This window comes from Pseudorasbora parva, chromosome 25 (assembly GCF_024679245.1).
Source record: "Pseudorasbora parva isolate DD20220531a chromosome 25, ASM2467924v1, whole genome shotgun sequence".
Classification (NCBI taxonomy): domain Eukaryota; kingdom Metazoa; phylum Chordata; class Actinopteri; order Cypriniformes; family Gobionidae; genus Pseudorasbora; species Pseudorasbora parva.
Genome location: NC_090196.1, coordinates 16820728 through 16839642, shown reverse-complemented (window position 1 = coordinate 16839642; position 18915 = coordinate 16820728). Strand labels below are relative to the sequence as shown.

Below are 18915 nucleotides of genomic sequence, written 5' to 3'. Positions count from 1 at the left end.
ATTAGCCGAGCATGTGCACCCTATTATTGTAAAGCAGCGTGCAAACTTTTATGGAGATCGGGCCGTCGGTAGAGGTATTACAGTTTAAAAGGGAAAAAATTTAAATAAAAAATAAAAATCATTTCCAAGATAAATGAGCTGAAAATGCAAAAATCTACCGTGTTCCTCTCTGCCGGCCATGTCAGAACGCTTGGTAAAGTTTTTGTAACCAGCAGCTCAAAAATCAGGCGCTGAGACCCTATAGTTTTTTTTTTATAAGCCTTTTTAGGCCCTTTTACGCCTCTGTTATTAGGGGTTCAAGCACGAAGTGCTTGAAAACCTATTGTATTTGTGCCGGTTTATTATTCTGCCGTAAAACGCATCGTGCAGACCAAACCATAAGGGCTAGAGACTTGAAACTTGCCCAATAGGTAGTACAAAAATCGAGGAGAGGTTATCAAATTATGAGCCAGATTGGCCCATAGGTGGCGCTATAGCGATCAATTGCGCAAAACTGCTCATAGCTCCTAGACCGTTGGCCGTAGCCTCAAGTGCCTTATATCGTTGGAATCCTTGGCTCGAGACGGACCAGACGCATGCCTCGGATTGGCTCGCTCTTCAGGCGCCAATTTTGAGATATTTTGGGTTTTTTGAAAAACCTACTTTTGCAAACTGGTGCCTGGTTTTTTGACCTATCGGAACCAAACCAGTGCAGAAATATTCTCTGGAGTCAGATTATCAATAATCATTGAAAAAAAGTTGAAACTTTGATTCAATTTTGCTAAGGGACGTCAAAATGTACGTTCAAGGCGGAGCATATTTTATTAATAAGGCTATAACTCAAGAAAGAAATGAGATATCATCACCAAACTTGGTGCACTTATGTATGGGCTCAATCTTTGGTCACGATAAAAAAAATCGCGATGATTGGGCTGTAGGTGGCGCTATAATGTTAAAAAAACATAAAAACGGCTATAACCACCTGACTGTTAGTCTGATTGACTTGAAAATTGGTATGCAGTATCTTGGTCCAAGGCCCCATGTATGTATATGAGGACATCAGCGTATCTCAATCAACATGGCCGCCATCGGCCAATGAAGTTGATACCTATAAGACAAGGTTAACGGAGGCCAATCAGAACGAAACTTGATGGGCATGTTTGACTCATGGCCCTAGAGGTCTGTAAGAATTTTGAAAGAAATCAACCACTAGTTGGCGCTAACGAGTTTTATGGCTCTGTAATCACGTGGTGTTTGACATATCCACACCATATGCATATCAATTGATAGATCTCCTCATGTTAAATAACTTTGCCTCTAAAGCCATTGCTGTCAATCAAATCGTTCATTAAATATTTGCAATTATGTTAAAAACCTACTTTTGCAAACTAGTCCCTGGTTTTTTACCCGATTGGAACCAAACCAGTCTAGGACAATTCTCTGGACTCTCTAGAGCAATCATCTTTGAAAAAAAAGTTGAACTTTTGCATTTGGATGGCCATAACAGGGACATTTAGAAAAGAGGTGTGGCAAAATACATTCAAAAGCCTATAAATACTAAGGGAAAACTCAAAACTTCACGACAATTGTTGGGTATATGTGGCATAACATGCTGAAGAAGCATGCAAAGTTTTATGGAGATCATACCATAGGTGGCGCTATACTGTTAAAAAGCTTTAAAACCATGCATTTCCTATGGTAAATTCCCTTTATTGGCTGTAAATGGCCTTTTCCATCTGTTATCATATAATGTTCAAATCATTTGTTAGATCTGCTCATTCTGACTCTCTAGATCAATTGAGAATGAGATGTCGTCACGACACAGTGCCCCGCCCATAGAGATCACGGAATCCTCCCCCTTCTGCCATTTTGGGAGGATAGTACTCGCCTTAGTGGATTCGGACAGAGACTGGAGAAGAGATATTCTGATGATTACTAAGTACATAATTTTCTAAACTCAATGTAACATGAAGTTTTAATCCACCCAAGCCGAGCTGAGAAAGCAGCTGCTGATAAACATACGCTATAATTCACCACAGGGTGTCAGTCATCGTCTAAACTCGTGACCGCGAAGCTGAAGTGTGTAACACCTGATGAATACAATCCTTTATTTATTTGTATCAAACATTTTGATCACTATTCTGTCATTTTCACTATCAATCACTTTACTGTATGTAATTTACATGTTTATGCCCAAAACGCTTAATTAATATTCAAAGTAGGCCTATAGTTGACAAATTTTCCTCTAACGTTACATTAATTTAAGGCACGTACCGAGCATTTATTCTACTTAAGAAGGCTGGACTAAAAGCACCAGCACACACAAGCGATCCTTTTTTATTAGTCAAATTCATTTAGAAATCAAAACTCAACAGGTATTAAATATGATCAGTACGAGAAAAACTCTTACTGAGAGGACGAGCACTGGACTGCTGCAGGATAGTGGGGAGATTTATTTATTTATTATTCAGAATGCACAGAAAATATATGTATAGAAACATTTCAGGAAGGTAGTAAAGCGTCTAACGTTAGGTCTCTGTTCCATTGTGCTGCAGGCAGCTCGTATGGGTCGACGTTTTTGATCTCAGCCAGCTTAAATACCTCTGCCTGGCGCTGGTAGTAAGTTTCTCCCTGTAAGAGGCCTCCATTTCTCCGTTTAAACGCGGTGATGATAATTCCTCAAGCCGTCTTTCCTGCTCCGATCTCTGTATCGCTCTTACAATGTTGCCCCTGGCAACCGATAGCGTAGGATCCCAAAATGGTGGACGGGCTCAGACACCGCCCAATTCGTCACGTGACAGCAAGCTACCTTAACATATGTCCTCATTCTCAATAATTATCCAAAAAAATTACTTTTGCATTTGGATGGCTATAATAGGGTCATATCAAAATGTGACTTTGACCAAGTGTACCTAAACCTTTAACTCCTCAATAAATGTTTAGATCTTCTCAAAAATAGTTAAGTAAATGTGACATATGACTCTAAACAAGCATTCAAACTTTTATGGAGATTGGTCTATAGGTGGCGCTATAACTATAAAAGCTTTGATGCGTTTGCTATGGTAAATTTCCTGTAATTGTTGTAAATGGTCTTTTGTATCTATTATCGTATAATGTTCAAATTATTTGTTAGATCTGCTCATTCTGACAGGTCAATAATGATCCAAAATGACTGGCATTTGCATTTGGATGGCTATAATTGGGTCATTTCAATATGTGGCCTTGACCAAGTGTCCCCGAAAGCCTTTAATAAATCCTCAATGAATGCTCAGATCTTCATTTCATCTCAGTTTTAATTAATTTAATGCTTAAAGGCCTTAAATACAAAAGACCTTAACTGTTTAAAGGCCTTAAATGCTTGAACCCCGCTAAATGCTGCTTGCAGCTTTAATTATTTTTGATGTCACTACAAAGAAATAACCCGGTTTATTAATAAAGTCCCGTCTGACTTGCATTGTCAGTTTACTGGTGTGCATTTAAACGGGAAACCATAAGCTGATTTTTGTGAGTTATCAGCTTATGGTGTGCATGTAAACGTGCTCACTGATTGGTTAGCTCACATAATCTGAAATAGTAGAAAAATACCTTGAAATAATGAACTATAACTATTCAGTTCATAACACTCAAGTTTTATCTGTAAGAAAATCCTTTTAAGACCTTTCAATTCATGTTTTTTTTTATTGTCATTAAAAAGTGACATGTCTTGGCTAAAACAACATGCTTCTTCAGTGCTTATCAGTGGCTGAAGAGCATCACAAGTTCTTCTGCTAGCAAATACAGAGTGAATTTAATACTTACATAGCAAGGGAGCTAGGCTTAACATTACATCGATTCACAAGAATCGCCAATTTCCACAACACCAAAACATACTAAAAACAGCCATTTTCTATATATTACCTTCTGTAAGTCTCAGAGACACTTTGAACAAAAATACACCAAATTAAAATGGAAAAAAAGACACTGGGATAAGAAAATTGTGCAAATATAACAAATGCATGTGAGTTAATTCATACTCCTTCTAGACTTTCTATAAACTTCCAAGAAACTACTCATGTCTTCTTCTGTAAACATCAACAGGCAGTTGCATCTCTAAAACAATGTGTTCTGTAATAAACGTGTGGTTCGTTGTCCTTGTTTTCACAAGCTAAAATATCCAGTTGTAGGCAGGAGTAAATTCAAAAACTGCCCAAAACTGTGCAGCCTGTGAAAACAACATCTCTGGACGGTTTTATTCTGTATGTCTGTGGGTACCCCCTTAGGTAAGGAACAACCTTAGCAGTGTGTTCCCGCTATTGGGAAGGTAGATGGATCCCTTCGGACAACAGTGCTGTAGGGTGAAAGCTCCAGCTCGGTGGTGCCGTCCTGATCGTTGTCATCACTGTCGGGCTCAGAGGACTTTGGTGGGCCGCACTCCTCAAGGCAGCAGCAGCAGCAGTCCAGAAAGGCTTTGCTGAAGGGCCGACAGAGAGCCAGAAGCAGCACAGGGGAAACCGCCGACTTGCAGAACAGCATCATCTGACTCACCAGATGCAGGACATCCAGCGTGCGACGCGGCACACCTGTAGCCATGTACACCGATACGATGTTGCTGATGTTCTCCGGAATGACGCAAAATCCGTATAGGATAGCCAGAGCAACAACAATGCAGTTCATTTGGCTCTCCAACTGTATCTGCTTGCGGTTGCCCCGGACGCTGGCGCGCTCGGCCCTGCGGATCTTGCGCGCGGTCACCACTGAGCTGATGATGGTGAAGAGAGTGGGAAGGCAGAAGTAGCAGCCGAAGTACCACCAGAGGCGAGCGCTGTTGTAGGTGAGTCCGAGGACGTAAAGCGTGTCCGGGAGAGCCGTGGAGATTCGGACCACGCAATGTTCGCAAGGCGTCACTTCCGGAGGCTCACGCTCTTCTCTCACCAGCTGCCGGATCAGAAGCTCGGGCAGGGCGAGGAGCAGCGCACCGATCCAAATCACCGTTAGCTTGGCTGCAGTGGAGGTGCAGTTCTCGATCATCTCGTAGTACATCTGGATGTTGCTCGCCGCACGGAAACGATCAATGCACAAAGCACAAAGAGTGAAGGTAGTTACTCCTAAAGACGCCACCTGCAAGATAAAAAGGGATGTGCGGTCATTGCTTATAACTTTTAGAAAATTCTTCCAACCGGCACACAGCGTTGAGATCGCAAAGGGATAGTTCACCCCAAAAATGAAAATGATCCCATGATTTACTCACCCTCAAGTCGTCCAAGGTGTATATTACATCCTTTCAGACGAATACAATCGGAGTTGTATTAAAAAATGTCCTGGCTCTTCCAAGCTTTATAATGCAATAATAATTGCATCCATTCATTATAAAAGTAATCCACACAGCTCCAGGGGGTTAATAAAGGCCTTCAGAAGCAAAGTGATGTGTTTCAGTAAGAAAAATATTGTAATGCCTCTCACTGTTCAAAATGCTTACGCTACGTCCAACGTCATCCTCGCACCAGTCAACACTTTTTCCATAAGTTGAATATGGAAGGCGGTCGCCGGAAGCTAGATATTGTACATTATAGCATGTTAAATCTGGATATTTTTCTTACAAAGCGCCAACGATTCACTCAAGAAGGCCACGTGGAGTACTCTTATAATGGATGGATATACTTTTTCGGGATTCCATTATAAAGCTTGGAAGAGCCAGGACATTTTAAAATATAACTCTGATTGTATATGTCTAAAAGAAGAATGTCATATACACCTAGGATGGCCTGAGGGTGAGTAAATCATGGAGTTATTTTGATTTTTGGGTGAACTATCCCTAAAGGAACATTGTGTAATTAGCCTAATTGACAGCAGTGGTAGCAAAAAGTTGATTACAAAAAACATTTGAAAGCAAAAATCTTGGTTACAGTGAGGAACTTACAAAGGAAGTGAATGGGGTCAATTTGTAACTGTTCCAATAGTATAGCCACAAGACGTAAACAATACAAGTCAATGTAACACCTAAACCAACTGGAAAAATGATGAGAAAGACGTCACAGTTCATTTAATACAGACATTTTGACAAGTACTTTTCAAAGCGTCACATTTCTGCTTTTAAAACCATTTGCTTCAATTGTAAGTGCTTTATACCATAACCATGATTTCTGAATTTTTCTTCAGGGAAAAAAGGAGGGGCTATAGACTTCATTGTTAGAAGCACTGTGATCAAGTTAGCAGGTTTTTCTGAATCAAGGGTGTAGGCATTGGTGCTCTGTAGTGTGTCAGGAGATTAAAGCCACAACTATGACACCAATCAGGTCAATTCCTCACAAACACATGATACAATCTGAACGCTGCCCCGGGGCAATACTACTATCTCTTTGTGTCTGCAGAAGAGACACTCCCCCTTACTCAAGAAGACAAAAAACAACAAAGATGTCTGTCCTGACCTGCACATATAACATTTGCATTGAATTTCTGTCTAGAGACATTTCTCACAGCCTTCTCATTAATTTAACAGCATTTTCCATTTATATTATTTGTCATGCATAATCTAAATTAAAATGCCAACAAATCAACTCCAGCAATTTGTTGGCTTAGGAGTGTTACAAGGCGCTTTGATGTAAGAAGTCTTTTTTTTTTTTTTTTTTAAAGCAATTATCTTGCTTTGTGGAATTACATTGTGAAATTGGACAGATGCTGAATGTTGTTGATTCTTATGTGAAGAATCATATGTGATAAATATGTGAACCCAGAAAATTGAGCAAAATTAATAATGCAACGCAAGTAAGTTATAATCTCAACGTTGCCACAAAGTGCTATAGCTGTTAATGGCATTCCTCTTTCAAGTCAATAACTTGTCTGAGAAACAGAGGCAAAAATCTTGCTAAGCAAGTTTTAAGTCAATATGTAACTTACCTGACTAATTACGCATACGTTTTAGTAGCACAGACATTTGAAGGAAACTAACACCTTCCTTGAGTACTGTGTTTTGTTACTAGCATGTAAATGTATGCTTCTGGCGTAAACATCCTAGCATTTCAGATTCAAATGACCAAGTTTTAAGAGACTGATAGGTAATAAATATGGATAACATGACGAAAGCAGTTGCTTGCGAATAGCATGTTGGTGATTCTATAATTGCAGGTAAATTTGGTGTCCAAATGCTTTTTTCAAATGATTATATTTTAAATTATTTTAATGTGTTACTCATTGTCATGGATCCCAAGATGCTACAGGCCATAACAATATAATATAGCTGAAAATCTTTTTTTCCATCATGCATCGTGTAATCAAAATATTTTATTTTACTTTTATTTATAAAAGCTCAGTCATTCTCCTAATTCTACAACATTAAATTGTTTAAAAATAACTTTTAACTTATGTGTCCATAAATCTTGCACCAATTCTTTTACCGTACTTTAAATTGGTGGAATTATCTCCCACAACTATGCAAGATACAGGAAATGATGTCACAGCCTCCCTGACGAGATCCGAAGCACTGAATGGAATATGTGCTCTGTCTGAGAAAAATATTTGAATCTAAAAAATGGTTATGCCAATAATTATTTTTGTAAAATGTCAAAATTGTTAAAACAATATCAAAAGTTAAACTCAATCATGAACCCAGGCCTGGCTCTACAGGTGGACCCGGCCCACTCAATCATGAGTATGCTCTTACAGCTCACCTCATTACAGTATCTTATAGCTCACCTTATCATAGAGGACCTAGGACGCACTAAACCATAAAAAAAATGCTAAACAGATGCAACGGAATGATATAGAATATGTGATGGGATCAGGTGTAGCCCTCATAAACTTATTCAAACAAACTTGCTTGCATTAAAGGCACAATATGTGATTTTCAGCTAGAGGTCGAAAACAAAGGTTTTTTAAAAAAAAACAAAGGCGTAGCTTAATGACGCCCTGATTTCACAGAACTTTTATTATGCCTCAGTCGCCCCTTCCACTACTTCCGCTCATGACCACATGGGGTAACGCATTGCTGCTTAAGCAAAAACAGTATCTGCAAAGTTACAGCACTGAAAGTTCAATGCAAACGGAGATATGTTCTTTTAAAATTATGGCAGTTTATTGCCTACAAAAACGGCGGTTTGGACTAAAACAAACTTCTTCCTGGGTTGGTGAAATTATTAACCCTTGCTAGACACCGCAGATGCGACTTCTGCCTGTGATGGTAAGGGGAGCAGACCGTAAAAAAATATGGACGATGCAACATCATTCGCTTAGCAACGTTGAAGCTTTCAGACGGCCTGCACGGCGCTGACATCTTGGGACTGAGTCTGCGCAGTATTGATTTCGGGACCGGAGTTGCGCAGTAGGAAGTAGGAAGTGGAGCAGAAAGTACAGTCGTGATATCAAAAACCCGCCCACACTCTCGCAGATGCAGAACAATTAATTATGTTAGTGTGAAATAAACAGTTATGAAAATGTAGAAATTAAAGCTAAAGCTCTAATCTGCTCCCAAAATCCTGAAAAAAGTCTGCTCAGTGACAACTTCCCTCAGAGAAGAAACCCCCTGTTATAACATCAAATAACTAAACTAAACTAAAACTAAACTTATTTAAAAAAAGGAAAACTTCAAATTAAATCTTTGTGATGATAACTGCCTACAATGACGTAAACTAACTTTGGGGAAAAAAATATTTGAAGTGTAATTTTATTGTTTAGTTTGCCTTGCGTCCACTTCAGCCAATAACAATCCAGGAAACTACATTTGGCCATCTAACCAATCTAAGAACATTGTGTTTTTGGAAGGGTTGGGCTTCATAGAAACAGGAAGCAAACGAGCTGTTCAAAGGACAGTGGAGACAGCGGTGTGGAATAAAGGTAAAATATAATTATTCTTATATTTACTTAAAGGTTAATATAAGAATAAAGGTGGAATAAGGTAAATATAATATAAAATACGTTGTGCAAAAAATAAAAATAAGTATTAAGTATTTTACTGCACCCCATAAACACAACCAAGCCTAGAAAAAAAACACGGAACCACCGCTTTAAACAATAAGACTGTGTTGATCTAACAATGATCTGTTTTCTGTCGATTAATGTATCCAAACAGTTGCTCACCTGCTAATAAAACATAATATATTAAAGCGTCTTTGGTGTTTTCATGGTTTCTATAAAATAAAAGCAGAAATCGAGGGTAACATGCAAATATGTTGTCATTGACAGGCAACACACGGACACAGTTCGAGTCCTGGTTAAAATTCTCTGGATTTAAACATTCTTGGAAACCTTTGGGATAATGTGCACAAGTCAACAAAATATATAACATCTCCCTAGTGGTTTTTGGATATTTCAACCCCCCAAAAATCTTACACACTGTGCCTTTAATGACTTTTTAGTATCAAAACATCTTGCGGCATGTATACCATAAACATTATTTTTCACATTTGACACATCAGTAACAGAAAGAACTGCATTTCAATCACCCATTTTTAAGTGACCAACCACAGTTCTCTTAATCCAATATGGAGTTTACCTCAATGTACGGAATGATTTTACAGGAGAATTCCCCAAGGAGCCAATCCTTAGTGAGTTCATGGAATATAACAAGTGGCAAGCAGAAAAAGAGGATGACAAAATCCCACAGGGCGAGATTGGCCAGCAAGGAGTTTGAAATGCTTCTCATGTAGTAATTGTGGCAGACTATGCACATGATTGCTATATTCCCAACAATCCCAACAGTGAAAATGATGATGGAGAAGCACATGACAGCATATGCACCATACGATTCACCTGTCACGGGGTAAAACGGATTCTTCACCCCTGGGGTTTTTGATCTTGTGTTAAAGGGAATGAACGGAGTGTAGACTTCCTCATATTCCTCCACAGGTGAGGAGCCCCATTCAGGAACAGACGTGACATCAGAAGAAAAGTCTGTCGGCTGGATCTGTGCTACAGGCTTCGGCAGAGACTCCACGCGCTCAAGTTCATTCTCCGGAGATTCGATGGTTTGATTCCATTCGAGCTCATTTCCAAACGTTGATCTTTCTCGTCGACGATAGCGACGTTTTACGCCAGTTCCGCTATTTACTCCCCTCTGTAAATTGTTTTTGCTGCTATAATGGTCCATTGAATAAGTTTTTTCATACTTTTGTCTGGAAGATGAGCTCTCCAAACGTATCGTAGTTCTGTCCGAAGAAAGCACATCTGTAGTTTCCTTACTTGCTTCATAAGGGATTTTATTTAACTTTACACGCCGTTCATGGCTGTATCTGTTGAGTTTACTCACGTTAAATGATGAAACTATTTTAGACGGTAAACCAGTCGTATTGCTACTCACGAGGATTACCGAGAGTTCACAACACATGAGCAAACAAACTACAGTTAAAAATTGCATTTCCATTGCGTTTTCCAGTAGTAGAATCCAAACCTGATAAATCCAGTATTTTAAGGCGTAGTTGTAGAATAAACGTCAAGCTTCTTCTCACTCAATGGTCTCTCGTTTAGATGAACATCGCTAGTTTCCATTTTTTTTTAAATAACAGGAGTTACGTTAGTAGGCTATGTAACAGCAGAATTGTGAGAAATACTTGGTCAAACAGGTGTTTAACCAAACCAAACCAAACTATTTGAAGTCTTTGAACCTCAGAGATATTCCCAAGTGTTTCGTACAAGAGGAAAAACACACGTCAAGGAAAGAGCATCCAGCATCTCGATAAAGTAAAAGTCCGTTTATGATCTCCTTATGCTTCTCTGATATGAAGCTCTGTCAGGGAGGCGCCGCTTTCACAGATGCAGCAGTGAAGGCGACACCTAGTGGACTGAAACCGAACGACATTTGGTTTCTAGAAACCACCTGCTGTCGATGCTCATCCTCAGTGTCACTCCAGATGGCTTTTTTAGTAATGCCACGCACACAGAACAAGTAGTTATGTATTATAAATAGAAATATACTTTATTTTATGGATGAATTAATTGTTTGACCATAAAACATATTTACATTTCTTAAAGGGATAGTTCACCCAAAAATGTAGTTCCAACATTTTGTTCCAAATCTGTATGAGTTTCTTTGTTCTGTCGAACACAAAAGAAGATATGTAAAAAATTAGCTGGTAACCGGACAGTTGACAGCACCCATTGACTTCCATAGTATTTTTTCCCCTACTATGGAAATCAACGAGTGCCATCAAAATATCTTCTTTTGTATTCAACAGAACAAAGAAACTCATACAGGTTTGGAACAACTTGAGGTTGAATAAGTAATGAGATAATTTTCGTTTGTGGGTAAACCATCGCTTTAACACAAAACATTTCTGTCAACTCCTTTTTTTCTTATCCTTTGCAGGTGCCCGTCTATAATTTATTACTTTGAATCAAACTGTCTGTAACGTAACTTCTTTATTCTTCTCTAATTTCGGTGTTAATGATCTGGTAGCAAATTTTTTTTCTGTCATTGTCCTTTACAGTGTAGACAGAGAGGCAAAGATCCAGCCATGGACGTTTTTCTGCAAAAGAAAAAAAAACAAACAAAAAATACATTCTCTTTAGTCTAAATACTGAAGAAGGAATGTACAAAAAATCTTAGGAAATGAAATCTTTACCCAAACTGCTGTCTGTTGGTTGAATTGTGTCCATGATGGTCTGAATCTTGTCCTGCAAATCCTGACTGCCTGAAGCATCTACAGCAGAAACATGAAAGAACTTCTCCTGCAAAGAAGAAAACGGAGACAGTCACTAAAGCCTAAAGAGAAAATAGCACCATCTGCTGATCAGGTAATGTACGGCATGTTTACCCTTTTAAGAGGCAAAATTCTAGGGCCCTATTTTATCGATCTAAGCGCATGGTCTAAAGCGCACGGCGCAAGTGCAGTTAGGCGTGTTTAACTTTTGCTAGTTTAACTGCGGGAAAAATGGTCAGTGCATGGTCTAAAAGGGTTTTGTCCCTAGTCTTAATAAGCCATGGGTGTGTTTTAGGTGTAACATGCAATAAACCAATCAGAGTCTCATCTCCTATTCCCTTTAAAAGCCAGTTGCATTTGCACCATGGTGGATTGCTATTTACATGGTGCAATATAGACACCCTCAACCTGACGAGTTGGTTTAAATACATGTGTGTATTGCCACAATTGGTTAAAAAAATAGCCAATTTCATTCATCATTACTGCAATGTTATTTTGATACATGCCCAATGACTATCCATTATGACATGAGGCATTTTTGACAACCAGGTTTTTGTTGGTCAATGGCAGTCGTGTTCAGTGGCCTCAAAATAACAACACACCAACAATGCGCCTGAACACACCTCGTTTTCAGACCAGCACAACCAGGAGCGAACAGATGGGTCTTGTGTTGTGCCTGGCGCCGGGTGTATGATAGGGACCTTAGTGACATGATCACTTAAAATGTTTTGTGACTAATTCTATTAGCTATTATTTTAAAATGAATTTTAAATAATAAAAAAAAGTTTTCCTACTTTTAATGAAAAAAGTCATTTTATACTAAAGACAAATATGTGCACTTTATTTAGATATTTAACGAAATGGCATTAATATACTCACAGCGTTCTCCCAAAGCAGAGCCTCTAATGTGTCCGTCCCGTCGTCCAGCTCAAACTGGATTAACAATCCGTACTGCATCAGCTGAACTCCCAGAGCTGTGTGACAGAAACACAGATGAACTGCCTAAATATATGTGGCTGAAGTGTCCAAATTCTTTATAGGACAACAGTGTCACGAGAGACATTCATCAGACAGACATCTGCTGCTGGCGACTAACAACCATTATTGACCAACCATCTCTTGCTTGTATATACACTTGTGTACTGTATGTTCATTTTTTTGTTCGTCATCTTCACTTTCTTTTGAAAGTGTTTCGGCGGCGAGCCTATTTTTGCTGCCCTGCTGACGCTCAATTAAAGTGAAAGCACACTTTTAATGGACAAAATAAATATGATTTCACACAAAAAGTGCCTAAAATGCACACAAGAAGCACGTGTAGTGTATTTGAACAATAACTGGAGTATGTCAAAAAAGAAAACGAAGAATAAAAATCATCTGTAGAAGATCTACCCATTTAAACTTGTTTTAATTATTCAGTTTGGAAAGTATTATAAAAAGTAAAGTAAGCTAGCCAGAAAATATAATAAAAATTATTTTAGTTCAGTATGTAATACTCAGACAGCTTTAGGCTCTAGCATTGTGGGAGCCGCTGCTGTGACGCTGCACCAACGCTTCCAGTGCGAATACTCTCGTGCGTCTGCAGCTGCAGTCACGGTGTAGTTACGCTGACGTGCAGCTCATGCACTGCTCATGCTTGTGGTGTGAAACAGGGGTAACTCTAACCAATCATTTACAACTGGGGAGTCTTGCCTTTGTTATTGCTTTAAGCACTGTAATTCCCAATATTCAAAATAAATATATCTTATCTTTATTAAGTAACACAGGTCCTATACCCAAGACAATATTTTGCATCTTTACTATATTACTGTTTTCTTAAAAATTCATTTTATTATCTAAAATTATTACTTTTAGTCATCAACTATGTTTTTTGTCTAATGTTTTATGCTATTTTAAATAGGCTAGGCTACAAAAATCACTTTGACATTATTGTATGACAACAAGAATTAAAAGGAAATATACATATTTGGGTGGTGCAATATTATAATAAAATTAATCACATATTAAGATAACCTGTGTAATTTAAATGACTAAAAAAACATAAATAGGCAATACTAACTCACTGCACTGCTTAGGATGATACAACGACAAACTCAAACACACAGTTTCACCTAATTAATCATTCATCTGTTTAGTTATATAATTTATATTTTAAATAAGAGAAAAACACCAATAAACTTGGGGTAATCATGAAAATTGTTTTATTCATTACATCATGGATCAGAAATATTTTTTTTTTTTTAGGAAACGGGCAGACTTGAATAAATAACAACACAGTTGCAAACAATACACAACAAAAATGTATAATTAATCCAAAGTTTGAACATTTATAAATAGGCCAAAACATCTTTATTTGATCGCGTCTGTGACTGTCTACAGTAAGCCAACACATTGCTCAAATACAGCGCAAAAATAAAGGAATTATATGGGATAAATTTGACCCGCTGGCGCTTAAAGGTATAAATGCCCCATTTTTTTGAACAGGGGATTGTAAATAACATAATTTTAGTAAAATTCAATAACTCATGTACATTTGAAAAACAGCCATGTGACTGTTCTAGTGTTAAATGCACCACAGCCTCTCCAAGCATCCTAAAGAGGACTTATTATATTTAAATAAATAAATGATTGTATTATAAAGTGTATTTAAAAATGTGATTTAATAATACATTAAGTTTTTCTGCATGAATGATTCATACACCTATAGAAATGTGTTCTTAGTTTATATTCTAGATAAACTATCCACATTTCTCATATTTCTTTCTTTCCTTTCACTCAGTAAATTACTCATTTATTATATTATATTATATAAATGTTATAAACATTTTTATGTTAATATGAATTTTATAAAGTTATCTGAAACTATAATGCATATTTTGTGGTGCTGTATGGCAAATTAAAATCTGACTTTTTGAGAAAGTACCTCTAGCAACTGCCTGTTCATCCCAGGTCTCCACTCCAGTAAACACATGGTTTTCAAACGTGTTCAGAGAGCACTGCTTACACCTGAGACAGGCACACAAATATCCATTTAACTAAACACAGATGTGATCGTATCCTTCTCTGGGGTTGGTCAAACTTTTTTACATGATAAGAGATACAGTATACAGTGAAGATCAGGGGCGTTCACAATGAAGTATGTAGACCTATCCTCTTACCCGTAATATCTTTTCTCTCCAGAGAACAGGAAGGGAGCTGTGAGATCCATCAGGGTCATCCTGCCGTTCTCCGATCTCACGGGAACCAGGTTTTTGTAATCGCATGACAACACACAAATCTCATCCAGCGTCGTTCCTGTAGAGACAAAGCTATATTTTTAAACGAATGCGAAATATTTATATTAAAAAAAGCTTTTCTTTTGTAGTCGGAACGCACCCTCGACGAATATCAGCTGCATGTGAGTACCTTCCCCCGCCATGTCTCTGGATATGTGCATTGAGATGGTTCTGCCGGGTTCTCTAGAGCTCGCTGATGAAGTGGCGGCCCACTGCTCATCGCAAGGTTGGTTCTCTCTTGCAGACTCCCGAAAGACTTTAGCAACAGCGCTGTCATCAGGAACATCTAGCCTGTCACATACAAAAAACGTTTTTATTTTCATATCTTTCATTTTGACCCTGCACCTGTGAGATATAATTCCGATGTGCATAATTTTTCCCTTTAAAATATTAATGAGTAATGAGTATTATACAAATTAAACAGTACAATTTTGCATCAAAGTGCCCCTATTATGCCTTTTAAAAGGCTCCTAACTTTGTTTTGTAGGTCTCCTACAAATGGTTTACATGCATCTAAGATCAAAAACTCATCAACACTCATTTTCATATTCATTGCAGCATTACATCTTTTCTCACAGTGTCTAAAACGGTTCAATAAAGGATCTCTCCTCCATGAGCCTACTCTGCTCTGATTGGTCAGAAGACCCAAGCTGCGTTCAACCCCGTCAAATCTTGTTCAGATGGCCCAGTGTGTTGTGATTGGTCTACTGTGCTGTAATTGGTCAGATGGCCTAGTGTGTTGTGATTGATCTACTTTGCTCTTGCTCTGATTGGTCAGATGGCCCAGTCTGTTCTGATTGGTTAGATAGCTCAGTCTGTTGTGGTAAATGGACTGGTAAATGGACTGCATTTATATAGCGCTTTTATCCAAAGCGCTTTAAATTTTTTGCCTCGCATTCACCCATTCATACACCGACGGCGATGTCAGCCACGTAAGGCGCCATCCAGCTCGTCAGGAGCAGCTGGGGTTGGGTGTCTTGCTCATGGACACCTCGACACTTGGTCAGGTGGAACCGGGGATTGAACCACCAACCTTCTGGTTTGTAGACAACCTACATGAACCACTGAGCCACTGCCGCCCCCGTTGTTGTGATTAGTCTACTCAGCTCTGATTGGTCAGATAGCCCAGTCTGTTCTGATCGGTTAGATAGCTCAGTCTGTTGTGATTAGTCTACTCAGCTCTGATTGGTCAGATAGCCCAGTCTGTTCTGATCGGTTAGATAGCTCAGTCTGTTGTGATTAGTCTACTCAGCTCTGATTGGTCAGATGGCCCAGTCTGACTGGCCTTACTTGCAGTGTGCAATATTCAAAAAAGCATAATAGGGACATTTTAAACAACTAACAATTAGGTATACATTCAACCTCCTCAGTATTCTTTTCCAGAATGCGAGTCAAGAGCAGGTTTCAGTTAGCATCAGACTCACATTGTTTTACATTTAGAGCAGAAGAGCTTCAGGCACTGGTATAACTGCTGGGGATGGTACTTCTTCACCCGGGCTCGGACGTGACATGACAGCGGCGGTGTGGAGCGCTTCACCCGGGCCAGTGTGAGCTGCTGCGTGTTGTGCTCACATGTCCGCACTGAACAATCACATGTTAAAATATTACGATTTATAATAGAAAGTTTGTCAGAGCTGTAGCTTAGTGTTTAAAGTCACCATGATGCAATAGTCTTTTCCTCTTCTATTGCATTAATCTTAATTTTCTTAAAAAAAATGTTTTAATGTATATCTGAGTGAAATGACTTATCAAGGAATAAAATTTCTTTAGAGTGGGACTTAATTTTGTCCATCGGGAAAAGTATAATAGTATAAAAAACATTATGTGCGCAGATAAATAAGTTTAATTTAATAACACAGATAAATTGAATATACAGAAATATTCAATTAAAAAAATAAGAATTGTCAATTTTGATTTCATGGTGACTAACACATGGATGCGACATATCGAGCTGTGGAGAAGATAATGTACAGTAGTTTTGAATCTGGCTTTTAAAAGTGCAGTGTGTAAACTTTAGCAGCATCTAGCTATGAGGTTGTGAATTGCAATGGGCCACCGCTAACCCATCTTTTTCGAAATGCTGTTGTCGGAGAGAGCAGATACCCCTTTTCCACCAAGGCAGTGCTGGTGCTAAATCAGAGCCAGAGCCTAGTTTCAAATCGGTTCTTTGTGTTTCCACAGCCAAAGCACCAGCTCCGAGCCAGGAAAAGTGGTTCTTAAGTAACACCAAAACATTGCTGGGCTAGAAGTAAGAACCGCTTGCGTCACAGGCTGGGGGCGGCGTTACCGTGATCAACAAGATGAACACAAACCTGTGACCGCCATTTTTTCTATATCAGCTAATCAAGCTAACAGCTGCTGGATTGTAATCTCCGTCTATACAAATCATGGAGAGCTGCACAAATGCGTTGGATTTGCGGCGTTTTAATGCTGATGTAGGATCATTAAGCCATGAGCCACTGAGGGAAGGCTTGCTCGAGATGCATCGGCGCGCGCTGTGCAGACCGATTGCGTATGACATCAAAGTAGAGCGAGCGCCAACGACTCCTTATGCTTTTGAATCGCTCGCGCAGTATTTGGATATCATATGTGGGTTGGTCTGCGCAGCGTCAATGCATTAGATAGAACATGCCTGGAAATTGTGTGTGTGTGTGTGTGTGTGTGTGTGTGTTTCCCGCTGCCTCGCTAGCAGTAGAGTCCTGCAACGGGTCGGGTACCCGCGGGCATAAAAGTGGCTAAAACAGGTGGATTGTGACATAAATTATAAAATACACGGGCGGGGTGCGGGCGGATAATTAATTCCGTGCGAGCGGGTAGAAGCACGGATGAAAAATATATGTGCAATATTTTTCTGTGCTGTGGCGAGGCGGAGGAGCGAGCGAGACCGGGGCGTGATGGCGAACGAGTGTCACCTGTGAGCCACACCGGTCTCAAATCCTCTCACGAGGGAGCTCGGCGGCATTTAAGAACGAGAGATCACCAGACCTGGATTTTACGTTGAGTTGTGTTTGTTTTATTATGTGTGTGCGTGGCAGATGTCCGTGAGGGGCCGCGTTACTTTCGCTTTGTTTGGTTAAGTCTTTTAAATGTTCGCCGGTTCTCGAAAAACGATCCGGTCGTCCTTCTCCCCCCCCAAACATACTGTATTACAATTTCTATGTCCAATTTACCATTAAACATACACGCAACAACGATATGCCATATGATCCATCACGTCATCACCACTGTGACTTTTGTTGATGCCACTCGTAGCCAAGATGGAGCGAGCGTTGCAGGATTAGCAATGGATGAAGTAAAAGTAAAGTTGGTGAGTGAAGTATATAAAATTGTTGACAACGAGTCTATAAAGGCACTTTAGCCTGTTTCTTTAGCCCATTCATGATGCTGTTGATGATGAGAGAAGTGCAATATAAACAAAAATAAAGCATTTTAATTGGAATGATTTTAGCGTGTGTGATTTATTGCGGGCACGGATCAGGTAACGGGCAAATATTAACGGGTCTGGGATGGACCCGTGCAGGACTCTGGTATGACGTAAGACCTGGCTCTCTTGTGGCTCTTAGCATGTGGAAAAGCAAACGGTTCTTAGAAGGCTCTCAAGTCGAACCAACTTAGAACTGACACTAGCACTGGCTCCGAACTAGCACCCGGTTCATTCTGGTGGAAAAGGGGTAAGAGAGTGACTAGCGCTCTATAGAGAAGTTTCTCTCTTTAGGGCTACTGTAGACACATGGCGGTACAAAATGGTGACTTCACTGTAAGGGGACCCGTGGTTTTTGTAGAGAAATAGTTAAATGTACATACCACTGAAAACTGTAAAATGTATATCATTGCATTTCTGTCAATAGATCCTCATAAATGCTACACACTGCACCTTTAACATCTCTCAGTGCCATTTATTAATCCAATGTTGTGGATTTACTCTTCACTTTTACTGTAGAGCAGGAGATGACTATGTTTTTTTTTTACCTGTATAAGAAGGTCCTTCTCTATCTGAAACGAAAACAATAACATATTTAAACATTAAAGCTTTTTATAATTTTATTCATGTGTTTTTG

The 18915-nt window shown here is 39.2% G+C and overlaps 2 protein-coding genes across 7 annotated transcripts in view; both read right to left on the bottom strand.

Moving 5' to 3' along the window:
- Positions 1 to 3682: 3682 nt before the first annotated feature.
- gpr37a (G protein-coupled receptor 37a) lies at positions 3683 to 10628 on the bottom strand. Its single transcript, XM_067436097.1, has 2 exons — positions 9443 to 10628; positions 3683 to 5076 (listed from the first exon to the last, which is right to left on the bottom strand). The coding sequence occupies exons 1-2, from the start codon at positions 10307 to 10309 to the stop codon at positions 4252 to 4254; spliced, it is 1692 nt and encodes a 563-aa protein (XP_067292198.1). The 5' UTR covers positions 10310 to 10628; the 3' UTR covers positions 3683 to 4251.
- Positions 10629 to 11053: 425 nt separating this feature from the next.
- pot1 (protection of telomeres 1 homolog) overlaps positions 11054 to 18915 on the bottom strand; it is a 42526-nt gene continuing 34664 nt past the window's right edge. For 2 of the 6 annotated variants that reach the window (XM_067436091.1, XM_067436092.1), the window contains 8 exons: positions 18827 to 18850; positions 16282 to 16438; positions 14958 to 15148; positions 14741 to 14876; positions 14506 to 14588; positions 12465 to 12559; positions 11508 to 11613; positions 11059 to 11411 (listed from right to left, as the gene is read on the bottom strand). In XM_067436091.1, the coding sequence (XP_067292192.1) occupies positions 11305 to 11411; positions 11508 to 11613; positions 12465 to 12559; positions 14506 to 14588; positions 14741 to 14876; positions 14958 to 15148; positions 16282 to 16438; positions 18827 to 18850 (899 nt within the window). In that variant the 3' untranslated portion in view covers positions 11059 to 11304. Of the gene's footprint in view, positions 11412 to 11507; positions 11614 to 12464; positions 12560 to 14505; positions 14589 to 14740; positions 14877 to 14957; positions 15149 to 16281; positions 16439 to 18826; positions 18851 to 18915 lie in introns of all 6 variants that reach the window. The other 4 variants (XM_067436094.1, XM_067436095.1, XM_067436093.1 and 1 more) reach the window with 3 other exon arrangements.

Bases quoted from the DNA above. Each gene is read 5' to 3' on its own strand.
- gpr37a (XM_067436097.1), bottom strand. From the start codon at position 10,309: ATGGAAATGCAATTTTTAACTGTAGTTTGTTTGCTCATGTGTTGTGAA. The intron at 5,077-9,442 runs GTAAACTCCATA...TTTATCTTGCAG, and splicing joins AAATCATTCCGTACATTGAG to GTGGCGTCTTTAGGAGTAAC.